This window comes from Paramisgurnus dabryanus, chromosome 12, assembly GCF_030506205.2.
Source record: "Paramisgurnus dabryanus chromosome 12, PD_genome_1.1, whole genome shotgun sequence".
Taxonomy (NCBI): domain Eukaryota; kingdom Metazoa; phylum Chordata; class Actinopteri; order Cypriniformes; family Cobitidae; genus Paramisgurnus; species Paramisgurnus dabryanus.
In genome coordinates, this window is record NC_133348.1 from 34,593,051 (window position 1) to 34,614,400 (window position 21,350).

The 21,350-nt window shown below is 39.6% G+C and overlaps 1 protein-coding gene across 1 annotated transcript; it reads left to right on the forward strand.

The window, feature by feature from the left end:
• The first annotated feature begins 585 nt into the window (after positions 1-585).
• ism2b (isthmin 2b) lies at positions 586-19,722 on the forward strand. The gene is made up of 6 exons (XM_065268904.1): positions 586-1,169; positions 3,942-4,184; positions 5,248-5,551; positions 15,062-15,196; positions 15,276-15,344; positions 16,960-19,722. Exons 1-6 carry the CDS (start codon positions 1,032-1,034, stop codon positions 17,475-17,477), a joined length of 1,407 nt encoding a protein of 468 aa, XP_065124976.1. The 5' UTR covers positions 586-1,031; the 3' UTR covers positions 17,478-19,722.
• Positions 19,723-21,350: the final 1,628 nt, after the last annotated feature.

Sequence of the window (21,350 nt, forward strand, 5' to 3'; positions counted from 1 at the left end):
ACTGGGGCAGGACACTTAAAAAAGACCTAATATGTACCAATAAGGTACAGATATGTATACATTTAGTACCAATATGTACCTTTTATGTACTAATATGAACTCTGGTGTACTTTTTAAAGAGAAACCACCCCAGTTACAGCTAGATTACAAATATTTTCCAAAGAATAAGATTTAAAGGGCTAGTTTACCCAAAAATAAAATTTCCCAAGGGAATTGTTTTTAATAACAAGCTTGTTTCAGTAGATCCATTTCAGCATTTGTATGAATGTATGAGTGAAAAATAAAACAAAATGTAAAACATGTACAACAACATAAAAGCAGAATTTAAATGAATTTCCTATATTTTTATTCTACTTTTCCTGAATACAAATCTGCATCATTTTGGTACCTCAATTAATATTAATAAATTCTGAATAATGCGCACCGGACTGGAAATGAATTGTTTTCCACACCTGTTGTCACATACACGAGCATCACCGGCTCTTATGCTAAATATATAAAACTACATCATGCAATCCTCTAGACTTGATGAGTTTCTCCTCCCACAGTCTGACTCCATGGATCACTCACACTACTGATGCTCATTGCGCACGCATGCAGTTTTACAGCTCAAGCGCATTTTCCCTATAGATGATGTCATTAACCAAAGGGGTAATGTGCCATCGATAAGCTTAAAGAAAACACGAAGGCAATATAAAGTTAGAAACAGTTGAATGGAGGTGCACCGGTGCGGACTGAGGAGCATTGCGTGGGTAAGACCAAGAGAACTTAAACTGAGACCTTTCCAATCCACGTGGACACACAGTGAAGGCACATTCCGTGTCTTTGTTTAAAAAACGAACGTGTAGGGATTCTCTGCATTCATGAAATGTTCACACCTGTGCGAGTTTGTGTCAAGTTTGGCTGAAGATGAACAATTGTGCGTTACAAAAGACTTCAACAGGAGAAGAGCTTGCAGAACTTTATAGGAAAATATTGCTTATGTAGGACTGAGAATATTTTTAGTATTTAGTAAACATAAACAGTGCACAATGTTGGGATCACGTAAAAGTGGTTGGGTCCTTGTGAGCGTCCTGATCTCTCTTTGGGTCGTGCGCGTGATCTGCTTCCCAACGAGACATCGGCAGTGCGCAAACGCTGCTGGATTCAGACACGGCGTCTCCGGAGAGGTAAGTATGTCATATAGATAAATACCCTTTTAAGTGTTATTAAATTACATGGCATCTCAATCTTTTATTATTTATTAGTTTGTATTGCATTGTAAGAAAACATGCTTGACAGCGTTGGACTTCCTTTTGGCCACTAACGGATTTGTGTCCATGGCCACGACGCGGAATTTAATGCTCTTACTCATTCTTTGATTAATATTTCCCCACACAGTAAACACATCAAAACTTACGAAAATTAACCGTGTGTTTTGTACGAGGTAAAAGTGTAGTAATCATGTTTTTTAACTGTAGTTTAACCATGGTTAATTTTCGCAAGGGTATGAAATTACACAAATATAGCTATAGCACTTGTAATGACAGAACTATGTTAAATTTTACCACCAGCAAGTGACCATTTGCCTAGAAATTACAAAAAAAAAAAAACTCTTGTCATTTTATTAAACAGCTTCTTGAGGTCCCCCTGATGTTTTGAAGGAGTTTTCATCTATTCTGGCTTCTTATTAACGGTGTCCTTTAAGTTTTCTAATGAATTAAATTAATAAATTGGCACATTTTTTGTCTACAAAAAATATTTTTAACATTGAAACATACACCTTGAAGACATTTCAGTAAAGTAACCTAAACTTGTCAATGGTGTATATCCACTTTTTATTTACCTTTTTTTTTTTTCGATCATCTCCTTAATAATTTGGAGTAACCCTTTTGACCATTTAGGTGAAATATAGCTTTTGTGAATTTTTCATTTATTTCAAGAACAGTCTTTATCAAAACATCAGGAATTTGGTGTGCTCGTGACCTTCGAAGTTATAATGTAAATGGGTGTTTCATGGATCATAATGTAAATAAATCATATATCATGAATATCTTTGTTGGAACAACAGAAATCATTTTGAATCATCACCACATGATTACCTTAAGTCTTCAGTTACACTATCATGAGATCTTCCAAAGTACAAAGAAGTTTAAAATGATTTCTTACACTGTTTGTGAATCAACATATGAAATTATTATTTGACTTTGGAAGAGGGCCCAGAACAGACAGATGAGGGGCCCCCTACAGTACATTGATGTTTTACATAATAGTGGTCAAAGAAGATGCCCTTAATGTTCCCTTACTCTCATAGGGTCGTAGGTTAGCCCCTCAGTTGTTTTTTAAGCCCCTCTTCTTTGTTAATGTGGAATTTCCTGCATTCTGGTCTCCTTGATCCTGTGTGTATGTGCAAGGAGGCCATCTCTAACCTTTAAAAGAAGAATGGTCCTACTACTCAGTTTTGTATTACTAAATGTCTCTTTTGTTTTTACATGTGGGGTCATCAAAGGAAGAAGGGATGGGGTTAGCTTATTGTTTATCTCCACTGGTTTGGAAATGGTGTGGTCCTGGGACTTTGATATTGGAGGTCACATTAATCTAGGGTGCACTCTCGGCTGCTTTCCCAAATGCTCCAACGTAAAGTGTGTGAGCTGATTGTGTCCATGTGTCTCAGCAGAGAGCTCAATAGAGGCTGTGTGTATCTCATAGTCTTTCTCTAGTGCATAAGGCTTTGTTTTGGGTAATGGAATTCTTGACATGTGTTCTTGATGATGGTGAGAAAGCCTGCAGGCAAAACATTCACATTCCACTAAGAGAAATTATTTTACTCCGACAACACAGAGAGATAGAAGAGCAGAGACACAGTTTGAGGTGGTCTAGAGTTGAAGTAAAGGATGATAAGGGATATTTGGTTTCCATTCTGGACACTTAGGAAATTAAATTCCTTAACTAGTCATCCACCATTCTTCCCTTGTTCAGACTTATACCACTGAGCCAGGAAGGTGAAATTGAGAAGACGCCTTACACAGAAGCTTTTTAATCAACACTGCTTTCCTTAAAATCAACAAAGCTTAACAGGAACTGCCCTGTTCTGATAGAGGTCCACAATTTCCCTGGCCGAACACTTTTCAAGGACCAGAACCTTTACAAACAAAGCTTTTTTTTGCTTAAAGGTGCCATAGAATGTAAAACTGTATTTACCTAGTAATATATATGAATACTAATAAGAGCACTGTACATGGTAATACATATTGTGAGCCTCAAACATGATTGTTTCCTTCTTCTTATGTAAACCGTGTTCATGCAAAAGCCAAACAGGCCAATCTCGACATAACACCAACAGTCACGTTACAGTCGAGATGCGTGCTTCCAACATTAAATTACACATTAAATTAAGTACAATGTTGTTACAATGCTAAAAACAACGTTGTGGCTGCTGAGTTAGCGCTATGTGCTAGTTATTGCTATATGCTAAAGTTTAGGCTGAAGTTCTACTATTGACGTTACAGTAACGTTTTACAGGTCCAAACTAAAAATCACAAACTTACCACTCAGAAATGTCCTTTAACAATCTCACAATAATTGATTATTCCTCAAAATGTTTATCTTTGTCTGATACAGACTCAAACATAAGGGATGTTTACACACACACAGAGCTACTGATGGAGCTGCTCTGAGAAACAGCCAATCAGAGCAGAGCTCAACATAATTATTCATGACCCTTTCCACATACCTTCTATGAAGAAATCAGAGAACAGTTTAAACATATTATTTCAATGCATTCTTTGGCACCTTTAAATATTATTCTGTAACTCCAAAGTTGCATAAATATAACATGCTTTAAGCAACTGGTTAAAGTTAACAGCCTAACATCTGTGCAGATCAATATGGCTTTCATCAATATTAACCAAGATACTGCCAGAATGTGTACCACTTATTTTTGACGCTGTGTGTTTTTGCAGAAAACCTCTCAGACAACTTCAAGAGACACCAGCCATGAGCATAACTTTCTGAGCGAGCAGAATCAGGTCCAGAGGGATTTGGGAGATTCACAACCTCACCAACAGAAGTGGCACCAGCACCACTCCACAAGTGGCCTACCTCAGCCTGAGCCTGAGGAAGAATCCAAACCATTTGTCCTAGACCTCAAAAACTTCCCAGACCTGGCAAATGCTGACCTTGGCTCCCAAAACCCAAACATTCAGGTGACGGCATTTAAGCAAGTGTGGTGCTTGTTATGTTTATCCTCATTCAGCATACTATACTCTGAAAAGAAAGGTTTAATAACGATCTATAAAACAGCAAAATCTCATCCTGAATGAAGATAATCCTGCTTGATTTTGTACTGAGCCTAATGCCAAGTTCAGACTGCATGATTTTAGCCCTGATTTTGACTCGCTGACAGGTTTTGAGAAATCACCGACAAATGCCCGAAATCACAGGCAAATCAATGCCCATGCACGGGAGTGACAATCACACAGTGTGAATTATCAAAGACACATTCTGAGAGAATCGCAGACGAGTCACCGACACCCGTGAGATATCTGGCATGCTAAATATCTAGACCTGTCGACGATTCAAAATCATGCCGTTTGAAATGTGTTTTGACTGAAAATAACATCGGGGATGACCTACTACCAATGAGAGAGCAACAAACAGGGCAGCTGGAAGTTCGGGGAGGAGTTATGAAGGTACAGCTCATAATATCAGCAAGCATGGAGTTGGTTAAGAAAAGGCTTTTTTTCTTTTCTTTTCGCTTCAAATGAGCGCACATGCAATTTGAATGGCAAGCTTCTTGCGGGCTACCATTTTTAATAAAAAGCTGCAGTGTCACGTGAGAACTCCGGTCTTGCACGCGAGACCTCGCGTTGTTTCCTTGTCACTCCTTGTGTGCGTTTGCCTGTGAAACGTAGTTTGCGGACCAGGACAAAGTTGTCGGCGATTCTTCCTATGGAAAGCGGTGCCTTGTGAAACCCCCTGTCGCTGATCCATTGTGCAGTGTGAAAAATCAGCGATTGAACGCTACCCCAGATAATCACGCTGTATGAAAACATCTGTGACCCGACTAGTTTGAAAATCATGCAGTCTGAACTCGGCATAAGCTAAAAATAAAGAGATTTGCAATCGGTGACTCACTACTGAGAATAACACGAACTGTAAACACGAATCATAACACTACTTGTACTGTTTGACTTGTTTTGTTTTTCATCATTTTTTTTGTGTAATAATGCTTATAATATCAGTTTTCTTTTGCACTTTTGGTTGTAGGTGACTATAGAGGTGTTGGAGGACCCTCCTCTGGAAACAGAAAAGAACCTTGTTGAAGAATGGAATGAGGACTTGCCCATGTCTTCCTCCTCTCCTCCCTCTACTGTAGACTGGGTGGGTGGGAAAAAGCTGTTTTGGCCATTGTTCTGGAGTTACACGGATGCCGATTCAGGTGAGGATGGTACAGGCAAAACAGTGGAGGAAGAGGACGACTACACTGGGGAGGAAGACAGCGGAGAACCCCTCCATAGTGGCCTGGGAGTAGATTGGGAAGGCTCATGGAGTCCTGCTCAAAGCCAATATGGTGAGCATTCACACCAGAATCCTTTTCATTTTATGCAGAAGTATTGGTGCCATCAGTGCTGTCTTGATGTTTTTCCTCTAACGGTTCTCACACCCAAGTAGGGCTGCACGTCACGAATAATCTAAAAAAAGGATCACAATCTCCATTCATATATAATTGCAATGTTCTTTTTGAATGACTGCGATTCACTTGCATATATACAGTATTTCCCTGTATTCAGATGCTGCATTTACGAGTTACGTGAAAAAAGACTTTCGGTTTCCAGACAAGAGTTAAGGCTAGTCCTAAAACACGTTTTATTTAACTGGCTCCGACAGATCTTAAAATATTCCAGTGCCATTGATTTCTCAAGATACACACCAGTAATTTATAAAAGATGCTTAAACATCTCAATTTAACTAAGGCCTAGTCCTGGATTCAGCTAAGCCTTGCCTTGTCTTTGATTAAAGGTGATTTGAAGAGCAGCTGAGGGACATGTAGAGGTTGGGGAGTGTAGTTACAGTGAGTGGGTTAACTAAACTCTCAGCCTCTGGGGTGTTTGTGAGTGTCGGGTCTTTGAAGTAAACACTGGTCCCGTTTAGCGCTGAAGACCGCCGTTTGAAGAATGTCCCAATCCACTCACTAATGGCAGCATGAGGACGTTCTCTTGGACAAATAAGCCCATGTTTGTGTTTAATTAGAGCACAGATCAGGAACACAGAGTGAGAGGGGTCACTGGTTTACTTTATATCCTGCGGGTCAGGCTCCAGGCCCAGCATTCCCCCCACTTCCAGCCCAGAGCGGTTGAGTCTTTTAAGCCTGTTCAAGAATTCTAGGCTTTTCAAGGTCACACATAATGTAACGCCTCTGTTGTTATTTTGGGATGGGAATTGCTCACTTTGCAGTGCATAGCATTCATGTAACATTGCTCACAAGGGTAAAATGAGATTGGGGGGGTTAATTGGAGTGGTCAAGGAAACACACAGTGATTGAGTTTTAAATCCAGAGATTAAGTGTCTTGAGACCAGTGATTATACTTACTTGGATGACTTCTTGTGACTAAAGAGAGCAAATAATGACTATGTAGTTTAATATGCCCATTCTATGATTTCAACCTGGAAAAAGCTATCTTATTTTAATTCATTTTCATATTTTTATGCATTCATTTTACATTTGTTTTAAATGTAAACTTGATTTAAACTTATGTCACATATGTCACCCCACAACACATTGCAACATGCCAGCCTATGAGTTCACAAGTCCAAAATCAAGTGATTTCTTAGGGGACACGGCCACCAAAGCATTTAAACATGGCTACCTCAGATTAGATAATTAGGTGGAGAGTAGGTGGGAAGTAGGTGGTCTCGTGTGGCTGCTCGAACAAATTCGACCACATGCAAAAAGCAATTGGGTCAAATGTGTTTTTGAAAACCTCTGAATGTGGTCCACTTGTGATCCGATCGACGAAAACACATCTTAATACCAAGTGTAAACAGCCCCTAAAATAATCTTCTTTTACAGTCATTCAGTGGTGAGTGTAATACCCACAGTTTATTGCCAGGCTTAGCAGAATTAATTACAATTTCTGGTGCCATGTTTAGCCATATTGCACCAAAACATGCCATCTAGATGCTGTGGTAATATATGTGTGGTTGTCAGATTGTTTCTGAGATGTTTTAATTGTTACTTAGTAAGTTGCTATTTAGTTGTTTACAGGGCCGGAGTGGGTCTCATTTTCAGTTTCATGTCTTATACCGGCTGACTTTAGTTCATGACTGGCTGTATTAAAATAATATCATTAAATTCTCAGAAGTCTGAAAATGTGTTCTGTACTCTGCAGCCTTGCAATTCATTGTATTTTTCAAATATATCATTCAGTGCAAATACAATAGCCTAAACAATTATGATTTTTGCCATAATCGTGCAGCACTAAGTATTTTAATATTATTCAATTAAACTTATTCAAAACTAATGAAAGGGAACAAATGTGTTTGTGTTTTTTCCTGTATTTCTATTTTCAAAAAATGGTGCATCTTGAGATTACCTGCTGGGTTGAAAAAGTTTGGAAACCACTTATATATTACAATACACAAGCAAGATATATCAAGTATTCAGGAGAAACAGTTTGAAAAATAAAAATCCTTATCTTAATTTTTTAAGATAATATTTACTTTTTAAAATTAAAAAGTACTTTTTTAAGATTTACTTTCTTCCAATAAACTAATACGTTTAGCATCAAATAGATTTTTGTTACTCTTGCAATAGATGATAAAGACAATTCATTGTTACATCTATGGCTTAGATTTTAAAAAATAAAGATTTGTAGATAATTTTCCTTTTAGAGGCTGTTTGTATCAAGTTTAAAACAAAACGCAGTCTGAAACAAATATCGTGTTCACAAATTAGCACTTTGAAAAGCAGAAGAAAGCGGTGCGTCCTGCGTTTTAATGTTTTTTAAGTGGTCAGGACTCGGGGCACAATCAACTTGGGCAAAAAGCAGCGGGGACACATTCTCCCCGTTCCTACCGGTGGCCAATCTGGGCCTGGTTGTTAAAGGAAAAGTCTACTAATTTTCAATATTAAAATATGTTATTACCTTAACTAAGAAGAGTTGATACATCCCTCTATCATCATAGTGCGTGCACGTAAGCGCTGGGGCGCGCTGCGACACTTCGATAGCATTTAGCTTAGCCCCATTCATTTGAAGTACTCCCAAAAGTGCTATTACGCCATACAATATAGTTCCTCTTTTAAATCCGCTTAGAAAAGCGCTACGTTTTATTTTGTACCACCAAACTTGCTCGTATAACTACTCGTCTTAAATAGGAAAAACGTTGATGTGTTTGGTCACTTCTAACTTTATCTCTGAGTGGTACCATTGAATGAATGAGGCTAAGCTAAATGCTATCGAAGTGTCGCAGCGCGCACCAGCGCTTACGTGCACGCACACAGATGATAGAGGGATGTATCAACTCTTCTTACAAGGGCCTAGGTTTGATTCTGGCATTGGTGGGGACATAAATAAAATGGTCGCACTGCAAAAACTGTTTATCACCGTTTACTTGACATAAACAACAGATAACTCAGTACTTTACTCAGTGACATCTGACTCGCCACCCCCGGTGCAATCCCAAATTTAATGTACTAAAATAAACAATTTGTTATGTCCTAGAGCCTAATAAACAGTAACTGTTTAAGTCTTTGTCAAAAAAAAAAGAAAATCACATTGTAACATATATGAATCCATATTTATTTTATAACATTTAAGAATATGCAATATTTAATTCTTAATTTAATTTTGCCAAAAAAATCCCAGTGTTGAAGTAGGTATGTATATCATGCTGTTTCCTGAACAACGTTTATTAACGTTTCTGTAGTTCACATTAAATCTTTTCATTAACAGACAGTTAATTAGTGTGAAAAAAATTGTTTAAGTTTAAAATGCAACCTTACATTATGTCTACATTCGTGCAAGTAATGACCACAATGCAGTAATGTAAAGTATTCAGCAATCATGACATGAATTCATGATTTTACCATGTTGGGGTTATTTTCTTTCATGGATTAGGGACCCCCTAAATAACCTTGCCACCCAATTTATAAAAGGTTGACACAAGTTTGCAACTCCTCAGGTTTACATGGGATTGTCGTGTATTGGTGAAAACACTGTCCTTGAATCATTATGTGACACAACTTTTTTTTCTGCATGAAACAGCTACAGTGGGTATAATAATACTTTCTTTCTCACTTACCTGTAGCCCGAATCAGGGGTGCCGCTAGCAATTTTGGGCCCTATGAAAGAATAGGGGGTCAGGCCCCCACCATACCCATTTCGCACCAAACATACAATCCAACCTACTGTAGCTATTCAAAATCTTTGTCTGTAATTTAATAATACAGAACTATTTATTTTGCTATTGTTATGACCACAGTTATCAGTATTTATAGACACCTACAATGTCTGCAGCTAAGATAATTTATTGTGCAATGTAAATTTAATTGAAAAATACATTACATTAATCGAATATTCAGAGAAAATGCAATGTTCTTAAAGATTAAAGATAAAGATGGCGGCGCGCAACAGTGCAGCGGCTTCTCAGCTACCGGCACGCGGATTACAAATCCCTTTTATTAATACCAGTATGAGGAACTGTGTGGTAAAATATAGTTTAGATGGACTTCTTAAACTTAATAATACCAACATAGCGCTTAAACCACAGCTTAAAGCAATGTTGGGCAGGCTAAAGCTCCTAAACACAGCGAGGTGGAGAAGCGATACACACCGGCTAAAGGGAAAGAGGAAGCGCTGTGTAAGGAGGCAGAAGAGGGGTAAGCGGGCTGGTCTTATAGCCAGATTAAAGGCCAACAACAGACCTATGTTTCCGACGCTTTTTTTGGCAAATGTCCGCTCGCTTGACAACAAGATGGACTTAATGCGACTCAGACTGAGCAGCTATAAGGAAATGAGGAATTGCTGTGTATTTTTGTTAACGGAGACATGGTTATGCAACAACAATCCAGACTCATCTTACCAAATTGATGGTTTACTCCTCTTCCGAGCCGACCGAAACCATCTCTCGGGGAAAACTCGTGGAGGAGGACTCTGTGTTTACATAAACAAAGGCTGGTGTACAAATTGCTCTCCGGTAAGCAGCCACTGTTCTGAAGCGGTGGAATATCTGACATTGAAATGCAGACCATATTATCTGCCCCGGGAGTTCACAGTTGTGTTTATTGTGGCTGTTTATATCCCCCCGAGTGCTAATGTTAGCACGGCTCTTGGGGAACTTTACGACCATATCGGTACGTTACAGAACAAACATCCAGATGCATTTTTTGTGGCGGCGGGTGATTTTAATCATGTAAATTTGAGAGAGGTCCTGCCTCAGTTCCATCAACACGTCTCCATACCAACCAGGGGGAACAACACGCTGGACTGTGTGTATACTAACAGACGGGAAGCATACAGAGCGGTGCCCCGCCCCCAATTGGGTTTTTCTGACCACATTTCCATCTTGCTGGTTCCAGCTCATCGTCCCTTGCTGAAAGACATCAAGCCTATGGTTAAAACCATCACGGTGTGGCCAGAGGGAGCCGACTTTATCCTCCAGGACTGCTTTGAGCGCACCAACTGGCAGATTTTCCGAGAAGCAGCAACCAGTGTTGGTGGAGTGGACCTAGAGGAATATGCATCTTCTGTTTGTAGTTACATTAGTAAATGTACTGATGATGTTACAACTACCAGGAAGATCACTATCTGTCCAAATCAGAAACCCTGGTTGAATGGAGGGGTGCATTGTCTTATAAAGGCACGGGATTTAGCCTTTAGGACGGGAGACGCACTTGCACTGAGAAAGGCGAGGAGGGATTTAGATGTGGGGATTAGGAGGGCAAAGGCTAAATATGCACAGAAAATACAGGGTCATTTTTCCACCAATGACTCACGTAGAATGTGGAAAGGCATCAAGAACATTACTGCCTATAGCAGGAGAGACGATGGTTGCCCTCAGGATCCATCACTTCCTGATACTTTAAACACATTCTATGCCCGCTTCGAGACCGCAAATGCCACCCCTTTTTCTGGACTTAAACTCCACCCAGGTGAATTGCCTTTAAGTGTGTCCGTTGAGGATGTAAGGAAAACACTGCTGGGAATTAAGACACGGAAAGCAGCAGGCCCAGATAATATCCCAGGCAGGGTTCTGAAGGACTGTGCTCATGAACTGGCTGGAGTGCTAACTGACATCTTTAATTTGTCACTCTCCCAGGCTGTGGTGCCAGTGTGTTTCAAAACATCAACTATTATCCCTGTTCCAAAAAGCTCAGCCGTAACATGCATGAATGATTTTCGTCCTGTGGCCTTGACACCGATAGTCATGAAATGCTTTGAAAGGCTGGTTATGGCCCACATGAAGGATATTATTGATGTTAATGTGGACCCCCATCAATATGCCTACAGAGAGAACAGGTCTGCATCGGACGCAGTTTCATCAGTTATCCACTCTGCTCTCACCCACCTGGAGAATAGGGATTCCTATGTCAGGCTGCTCTTCCTGGATTTTAGTTCAGCCTTCAACACGATTGTTCCACAAACTTTAGTAAATAAATTGCTTTTACTGGGACTTAAGCCGTCACTTTGTAATTGGGTTCATGATTTTTTAACAAATAGGTCACAATCAGTTAAAATCCATGGCATTTCATCTTCCTCTGTCACCCTTAACATCGGCTCCCCCCAGGGATGTGTCCTGAGTCCCCTGCTGTACACCCTTCTAACATATGACTGCTCAGCTAAGTATCCGGGTAGTCATATTGTGAAGTTTGCTGATGATACGGCTGTGGTGGGACTGATATCCCATGATGACGAGTCCTTTTATAGACAGGAGGTGGAAGAACTTGTGGACTGGTGCAGAGCAAACAACCTCTGCATTAATGTGGGGAAGACAAAGGAAATGGTCGTGGACTTTAGAAGGAAAAGCCGCACCCCCTCTCCCCTGTTTATTGGAGGATCAGCTGTGGAAATGGTTTCAAACATTAAGTACCTTGGAACATACATCTCTAATGATCTTACATGGGTAATTAATACCGCCAGCATTGTAAAAAAGGCTCAACAACGTCTTTACTTTCTACGGAGGCTGAAGCAAGCCGGTCTTGGGACTTCGGTCCTGCTAGCTTTCTATCAGTGTGTAGTGGAGAGTACACTAACCTTTTCTATCACTGCCTGGTACGGAAACTGTTCTGCGGCTGACAAGAGGAGATTGGAGAGGGTGGTCAAATCAGCCCAAAAAATTACTTTGAGCAGCCTACCTTCTCTTGAGGGAATTTACATAAGCAGGTGCAGAAGCAGAGCATCCTGTATTATGAAAGATCCCTCTCACCCGGCAAACAAACTTTTTGATCCACTCCCCTCGGGCAGGAGGTTAAGAAGTGTTAAAAACAGGACAAAAAGACTGAAATGTAGCTTCTTCCCAGAGGCTGTAAGACTTACAAACGTATTGCCTTAGGGATTGCTTTTAAATATTTAACTTGATGATTAATTTGATTATTTATTACAGAAGGTGCACTTTTAGTCATTGATATTTTATTAAGTTGTTATTTTAATATAATCTTAGTCTATTAAATTGTGATTTAATTAGTTAATGTACATACTATGTTAACTTTATTACGCTGCTGGTCCTGAGTACATATTTCGTTCTCATGTGTCAACATGTACAGAATGACAATAAAAACTACTACTACTACTACTACTACTACTAAATGTGACCATGCCTGTGAAAACCCAGCTAAAGTATTTCTTTGTAATTTACTGTTTTCCACATAAAATCATCCTATATAATGTAAAGAACATTTTGTGAAAATATAAACTTGATATCTTTAATGTTGACTGAGTAATATCATGTCACCGATTGAAATCATAGTGAAATTAATGCTTGAAATTAAACTGTGATGCTTTTTATCTCACAATAAGATTTGAGACTTTAGTCTGATTTTCACAGGCAGTCTCAGTGACATACTGTATACTTGAGCTGTTACACACACCAATAACATTGTAACATTTAAAAATGGCGAACAACAACAATGCATCTTTTCTATACATTTACATTATGCCTCAAATAAGACTGAGTCAACAATGCTTGACCAAAGCTTGTATTATAATTATTAGCATTATTTATAAGGTAAAGAACAAGTTTCACACACCAGCAGCTTCAGTAAAGCAAAAATAACGACAGATCATTGAAACTGTGAACTTGAGAAAACAGCTATACTGTTATTAAATGATTCTTCAGACTGTTTATTAATCAACGGGGCTCTAAAATGAAATGAATGAAAACTATAACAGATTACGACAGATTTTCATTGATTTCTTAACCCTGTTGCAAGGTGAGAAGCTTTAATATACATAACTGGACTAGTTTAGCCAGTTGCATTTCAGTTTTATCACAATCAACTCGATTCACGACTGCATAAAAATACTTCCTTGGCATATTGCGTTACAAAACATTGGAGTGTTTAACCGATCGCATTTCTAGTTTATGTTAATTAGCTTATACGGGCTACGTTAATTAAAACAGCTTATAAGGGCTGACTTCGCCTTAGAATCATAACATAAAACAGGGAACGTAAATCACCTTGTTTATTTTTAAACTGAGGTGAACAGAGTGAAGACTTTACAGTGGAAAGAAAACTGCATTGTATTGCTTCAGCGTCACATTGTTTAAACTGCATTTATAGTAATGCCCCATTCAGACAGCCAACGACAAGCAGTAGCAGAGCGACGCGATCTCATTCATTTCAATGGAAACCTGGCGACTTCCGGCGACATGAGCGAAAGTGACCATTGGCGACCGTATGGGCGTGTCCAGCGACGCGAGAAAGTTAAGAAAAGTTTAACTTTATGCAAATGTCGAGCGACTTTCGGGAGCGACTACCAATGAGAACAAAGCAGTGGAGTTCACGTCATCCTTCTCTCGTCAGTTACTGGCGTGAATGGTACTCATTTGTTTATGACAAGCAGATTTAGAAACGCCTCATTGAAAGAGACGGGCGACACACGGCGATAACGTCGCTGGCTGTCTGAACGAGGGGTAAGTAAGCGCACATATGCAGATATCATAGCAAATAGCAGTAAATACACACACCTTGTTCTCTTCTGAAGTTCACGCATACTGTGAGACCATGGATTGAAGACGGCGCTAACACGCAGAGAGTAAAGATGGGGCGGCGCTAAGAGGGCTCAGCTTAAGGGGGTTGCTTTTGCAGCACAGTCCTTGGCTGGGGCCCTCAAAAGTTCATGGGCCCTTAGAATCGTCCTAACTCCCCCCCCCTTACGGCGCCTCTGGCCCGAATAATCATGCGCGTCTTGTTGAGTGAACTTTGGCGCATTGTACAAAGTGAAACCATCCTATCAGACGTAGCGAGTAAAGACAAACCCATCATAAAGTGATGTGAAATAGAGAGGCGGGCCTCAAGAAATGCTAATCCAATCATATTAGCATTGTGAGTTGGAGAGGCGGGACTAAAGCAATGCAAAGCCAATCATATTAGCGATGCGAGTTACGTAGGCGGGCATTGCAGAGAACGAAAGCTGTTAACCGTTTGTGTACCACATAGTATAGAGCGTTATTTTTACAGAACGGGATTGCAAAAGATTTCTTATCTCATTTAAATGATTCCTGAAAAAATATATAATAAGTAAAAAATAGAAAACACAAAAATAAGACGGACATCAGTGGTTATATATAAATACAGATTAATTGTTTCGTCGAAATTATTGCTAGGGACAATTCAGTCTTCCCTGAATATTGGTAGGGACATGTCCCTAGCGTCCCACCCTAAATCTACGTCCATTTCTTTTTAGTTAAGGTAATAACATATTTTAATATTGAAAATGAGTGGACTATTCCTTTAAGGTGTTCTGGGTGGTTGTTAGATACTTTGTACTCCCAAGTGCCTTTGATATTTTGTTCATATAAATAGCTTGCTTCAGAAAATACCACTTATACCTGTTGTAACACACAATGCATTTTCACACAGAAATGAAAGAGGAATGGAGTGCATGGACACCCTGTAGTGTCCCCTGTGGTCATGGCAACCAGAGCCGCTCACGTTCATGTGGAGATTTCTGCACATCCACTGAGTCCCAAAGCTGTGACCTTGCCCCATGCCCAGGTTAGTTTGATTTTTTTTCCCTTAAAAATCTATCTTTGTCTTGTTTCTGAATAATTTTTATGTGAATGTTTGTTTACAGATGATTTGAACAGTGTGGCCGATGTCTTTCCATTTAAGTTGGACAATGGCACAGAAGACTTTGGCACTGGTAAGTGCTGGATTGAGGTTTACTGTAATCAAGAGTTAAAATACTGAGTTAAAATAGAATTTATTACAGAACCGCTGGTGTGGTAGAAAGGTGCTCCAAACAGGGGCCTGTCCTGGCTTGGCTTTATTTGGCGGCCCCATTCCCCTCTCTATTATCTCTTTAAAGTAGAGATGAGTGCAGATCTGAGTTCACAAATCATTACATCTCATTAATCTCATTGTATGAATGGCGGGGCCATACTTGATGGCTCCAGTGTGTCATCGAGCCACCATATTAGCCACGCCCAAATAATCCTCAACACAGAAATGTGGAAAAACTGTTTAAATGTGTAACTCCAGAATTTAGAATTACATTTAGCTTTTGTAACGTGTTTCAGCAATACATTTCTAACATTTATAATGTGTTTACAAACAATTCTCTGAAATGACTTTACACAGACTTTAAATATCACATATGTATATGTATTATTGTAAAACCTGACCAGCAACAGGAACCTCTCTGACCTGGAGATTTGTGTTATTTGAATGGTTGAAAACTTTAATAAAAGAAAGTGTGAAAAATGCAGGCTAGAAGAAATTTATTTTTTATTTTAAATTCATTTCTAAAGGCAGGACAGGCAGGAATTATCTAAAAAAACTTTTTTACAAATTTGTTTAAACTGTCTTTATATACCAATACATATTTAAAATGTAAGTACTCTGAAAAAGAAAGTATAAAAATCGAGTGTCTGTAAACCTCTCACCACTGTTTTAAACACAGGTCATTTTTCCATTCACTCCACCCCCTCCCTTCTGGGTTTCTTCTAAAGCCACGCCCCCAAAACACATGAACGCGCAACACTGACCGGCTCTGCTGGGAGCGCGGTGCATGCAGTAACATCATGTCACAATCGCATGTAATAATACACCTAACTTTATCATGAATATAAACAAATAGGATGGCTTTTAGTACTCACTATTAAGCCAGTGTTTTGCATGGAAGAGTTTCTGTGATGAAAGCACTGTTGACTCTCGTCGACTCCAGGAAAAGCCACGCAATATTTACTCTCGTTTGATTGCTTCGTTTATTCCTTTGTTTGCCTTCGCTGACTGCATATGCAGGTACTGTGATTTCTGAATGCACTTTCTCTTCCGTACTTTTGCTCTTCCTAGAGTGCCTTGTGCGCGTTCAAATCAATTGGGTGTGCGCATGTGTGGGCCGATTACCATAGCAACAGGGGTGGTGCCATGGTCGCGACTCGCGAGAAAGAGTGATAGTCGCGCAAGCCAATCATTTGTTTCGTCCCGAATGGAAAAATGAGCTGTGTTTAAAGCAGTCGTGAGAGGTCTAAAGACACTCGAGGTTTATACTTTCTTTTTCAGAGTACTTACATTTTAATTATGTATTGGTATATAAAGACAGTTTAAACAAATTTGTAAAAAAGTTTTTTAGATAATTCCTGCCTATCCTGCCTTTAAGGGACAGTTCACCCGAAAAAATGAAAATACCCTCATATTCTGTTTAACATGTTGGTTAGCATACAGCTGACTGTAGCCATTGACTTCTATAGTATATAACTGTTGATAAAAGGTGAATATCGAATAGCTAATGTGTTTTGTGTCATGTTTTTTTGCAGATGTTGACAGCTGTGAGAAGTGGTTAAACTGTAAGAATGAGTTTCTTCAGCGTTATCTGCAGCAGGTTTTTATTGAATTACCCAGCTGCCCTTGCACGTACCCCTCAGAGGCCTCTAACAGCATAATCGATCTGCGAGACGCGGGACATAACCGGACCTTCCGATGGAGGGATGCCAGCGGTCCAAAAGAACGGCTGGATATCTACAAGCCCTCTGCAAGCACCTGTTTGCGGTCTGCTCTCTCAGGGGAGGGCACCACACTTGCCGTACAGCACTGTTGCTATGATGACCACAGGCAGCTAATTACAAGAGGTAATGGGGCAGGCACCCCCAACCTAATAAGCACAGAGTTCTCTCCAGAGCTGCATTTCAAGGTGGATGTACTGCCCTGGATTCTGTGCAAAGGAGACTGGAGCAGGTTTCATGCTGTCCGCCCACCCAATAATGGATTACATTGCATTGAGAACCCACATCAGGACATCTTCATGAATGAATTGGAGGAGGCCAGAGAGTATTGAAGTCCCTCGCCGAAACCCTTATTCTGCCATGGTGCTCAGTGTTTTGGCCAGCCGCGTATTGGTGCTGTGTGTGTGAAGCATGCCTTCTTGCCAAGTAGCTGTGTTTGTAACTTTTAACTTTTTAAAGCAAAACTACAAAACATTTTACACAGGCTCACTGGAATTGTGTACCTATGCCTACATTTCTGCATAACCTGAAATATGTTGCTTCTATCTCATTTGTACTTATTTTACGAGGTGGCTAATTCGTATTAATTGATAAAACCACATTCAACAACCGCAGTGCCTCTAGTGGACACTTCAAACAAAAGATGTGGCGATAGGTCCTAGGACAGCCTGATCTAACGAGAATTCAGACATATTTTTTACGAGTTGGTTAATTTGTATGAATTTGTACGAAGTTAATCGTGCCAAAATGAATGATTAACATAAAAAAAACAATAAATAATTAGCCACCTCATAAAATACGTACGCATTGCCTTGAGATAGCGTTGACCAGGAGTAACATACACTCACCTAAAGGATTATTAGGAACACCATACTAATACTGTGTTTGACCCCCTTTCGCCTTCAGAACTGCCTTAATTCTACGTGGCATTGATTCAACAAGGTGCTGAAAGCATTCTTTAGAAATGTTGGCCCATATTGATAGGATAGTATCTTGCAGTTAATGGAGATTTGTGGGATGCACATCCGGGGCACGGAGCTCCCGTTCCACCACATCCTAAAGATGCTCTATTGGGTTGAGATCTGTGAGCCATTTTAGTACAGTGAACTCATTGTCATGTTCAAGAAACCAATTTGAAATGATTCGAGCTTTGTGACATGGTGCATTATCCTGCTGGAAGTAGCCATCAGAGGATGGGTACATGGTGGTCATAAAGGGATGGACATGGTCAGAAACAATGCTCAGGTAGGCTGTGGCATTTAAACAATGCCCAATTGGTATTAAGGGGCCTAAAGTGTTCCAAGAAAACATCCCCCACATCATTACACCAACAGCACCAGCAGCCTGCACAGTGGTAACAAGGCATGATGGATCCACGTTCTCATTCTGTTTAGGACAAATTCTGACTACCATCTGAATGTCTCAACAGAAATCGAGACTCATCAGACCAGGCAACACTTTTCCAGTCTTCAACTGTCCGATTTTGGTGAGATCATGCAAATTGTAGCCTCTTTTTCCTATGTGTAGTGGAGATGAGTGGTACCCGGTGGGGTCTTCTGCTGTAGTAGCCCATCCGCCTCAAGGTTGTGCGTGTTGTGGCTTCACAAATGCTTTGCTGCATACCTCGGTTGTAATTAGTGTTGCTTTCGTCAACGAAAAGTATGACGAAATATAGTCGTCAACGAACCTTTTTCACGTGACGAAAACGAGACGAGACGTAACGAAAATGCTGGTCATGTGACGATGACTATAATAAAATGTATAATGCAATATTGTTGACGAATAAAAACGAGACTAAAAGTGGTTTACAAAATAAAAACTAAGCTAAAATGTCTCTTCATTTTCGTTGACCAAAACGAGACGAGACGAAATGTTATAACGTTATTTCGTCTTTTACCCATCTCAGCATCTCCGCGCCCCCACCACCTGACTGCAGGTGATCACGTGTGTTGTTGGCGCTGCGTAGATCAATCAAAACATGAAAGTACCGCGAGAGTGAGTAGAAAGCATGCGGGGCAGTCAGCTCTCGCGATGCTTTGATATCATACGCCTCCATTTGCACGTTAATGGGCATTTCAAACAGTGTACGCGGCAACCGCGAGACATGCGGAAAGCGGAGAAACGGGGGCGGTTACAGAGGTGAAGCGGAGTTGGTCCACAAGCCTTGCTCGTGCACCTAAGATCCTCTCCCTTTTACGGACACGACTCTTCATGGCAGTCGCTGTTGAAGATAAACACATTTCCACTAAATGCTGCACAAAACGCTTCCACTACATGAGAAACGCTGTAGCCGCGCGGCAATTCCGACCGGGAAGATGCAGCATTCTGGCTCCAAATGTAAAAGAAAAGTCCAAAATAAATCCAGTGCATCACTTTCAGGTCAGTTCAACAAGCCTGTTAAAATCTATAGCTTTGATTGCTGACCCCATGAGTATAACAATGTACAAATTTATATCATGTAACAGTTGTTTAAATGACATTGTGCTGCGTTGCGTTTTGAAACATTGTAAATCTATGCTAAAGACATTCGTTGTTTTGTATATGCTTAATAACTACACTTATTTATTATTTAAATAAACAAAACATACTTCGCTGAATACTTGAGTATTACAGTTTTTTTCGATTGCTAAACGACAGTGGGCACAACTGGAGTCACATGTGCAAAACTCTAACTACAGTCTGCACAGCAGCAGTTCATGTGGACCAAACTCTAGTTCGTTTTTCATTGCTTGAACACAGTTTTCAAAACTTTACACACTTATTCCATGACTTTAATCACAACCTGCACAACACTGTGGATTTACAGCACTTTGTTCAAATGCTAACACACTGCTGTCAAAACTGTGAATCACACATTCAAAACACAATTGATTTCAGCATTGTGCCTTTCAAACACTGCTGATTGCAATTTCATATAAATATAAATTCCAATTTCATATATATATTTCATTTATATATAATATTACCTTTCATGTACTTTAAGTTTCTACCTTTTTTCTCATTACTGTAATTCCGTAAATTACTACAGACAACTGAAGCAAACTGCTAATTTTCATTTACCCTAAAAAATTATGATGTTCTAAAAAAAATATTGTGATAAATCAATAAATAAATCATTCTTTAAAGAAAACATTACTTGGTGTGACATCACTGAAATTGTTAAAACTGTAAAGATATAAAGTTAGTATTTTGTGTATTGGTGTTTGATGTTAGTGTTTTTCCTCTCAGTGTGTTGTGAGTGACAGTGTGTGTTATCTCAGTGAGGGTTGTGTTTAGTGTTTGGCTGCACGGAGCTGTTTTGAGCCATATGTTAAGAGTTGTGCTCAGGTGACTTTTGGTAGTGCAGACTGTAGTTAGAGTTTTGCACATGTAGCTCCAGTTGTGCCCACTGTCGTTTAGCAATCGAAAAAAACTGTAAATCAATCAAACACCTGTACTGTTAAGAACATAACCATACATACCAACTTTGCTTTTCTTAATAGACATCTGATGTTTTCTTAAAGCTGACTTTTAATTTACTTACAAGAAAAACATTAAGTAATTCTCCAAAATTGCTTGAATTTATACTGACATTTAAGATCAGCTTTGTCACATTAGATTAAGCCAAAGTCCATTAGGTACACTGGTGGTAACATACAGATGCAGAAATATAAACTATAATAATATATAATTACATATGTATGATTGCAGTTTGTGCTGCTGTCAAAATACAATTATAAATGTTAACAATAGCATATTTCTATTCTCACACATACTATAGTTGTGTGTGACCCATTTGACCTTGTGTGTGTGTGTGTGTGTGTGTGTGTGTGTGTGTGTGTGTGTGTGTGTGTGTGTGTGTGTGTGTGTGTGTGTGCCCGTGCGCGTGCGCGTGCGTGTGTGTGTGTGTGTGTGTGTGTGTGTGTGCCCGTGCGCGTGCGTGTGTGTGTGTGTGTTTGCTTAGACTACTTTTGTTTTGATTATGTAGACTTTTATGTAGACTCTTACGAACAGTCAAGTCACTCACTCAGAGGATAGTAAAATAAATATCTATTCAAATCAGAGCATCTTCCATGTCTGGAATGGATGTATTCTTGGGTCTATAAGGTAACAATATAACTTTTGTTTGAAATGGGTTTGGCTAAAAGAAAATATTGTTTTGTCTATAATACTATTAGGTCATTATACTATATGGGTTAAATAGAATTGCATTACTAAAAAGAGAC

What these genes read in the sequence shown, in the direction of transcription:
- ism2b (XM_065268904.1), top strand. Translation starts at nt 1,032, where the DNA reads ATGTTGGGATCACGTAAAAGTGGTTGGGTCCTTGTGAGCGTCCTGATC. An exon ending in GACACGGCGTCTCCGGAGAG is followed by an intron (nt 1,170 to 3,941) that starts GTAAGTATGTCA and finishes GTGTTTTTGCAG; the next exon opens with AAAACCTCTCAGACAACTTC. An exon ending in TCCTGCTCAAAGCCAATATG is followed by an intron (nt 5,552 to 15,061) that starts GTGAGCATTCAC and finishes ATTTTCACACAG; the next exon opens with AAATGAAAGAGGAATGGAGT.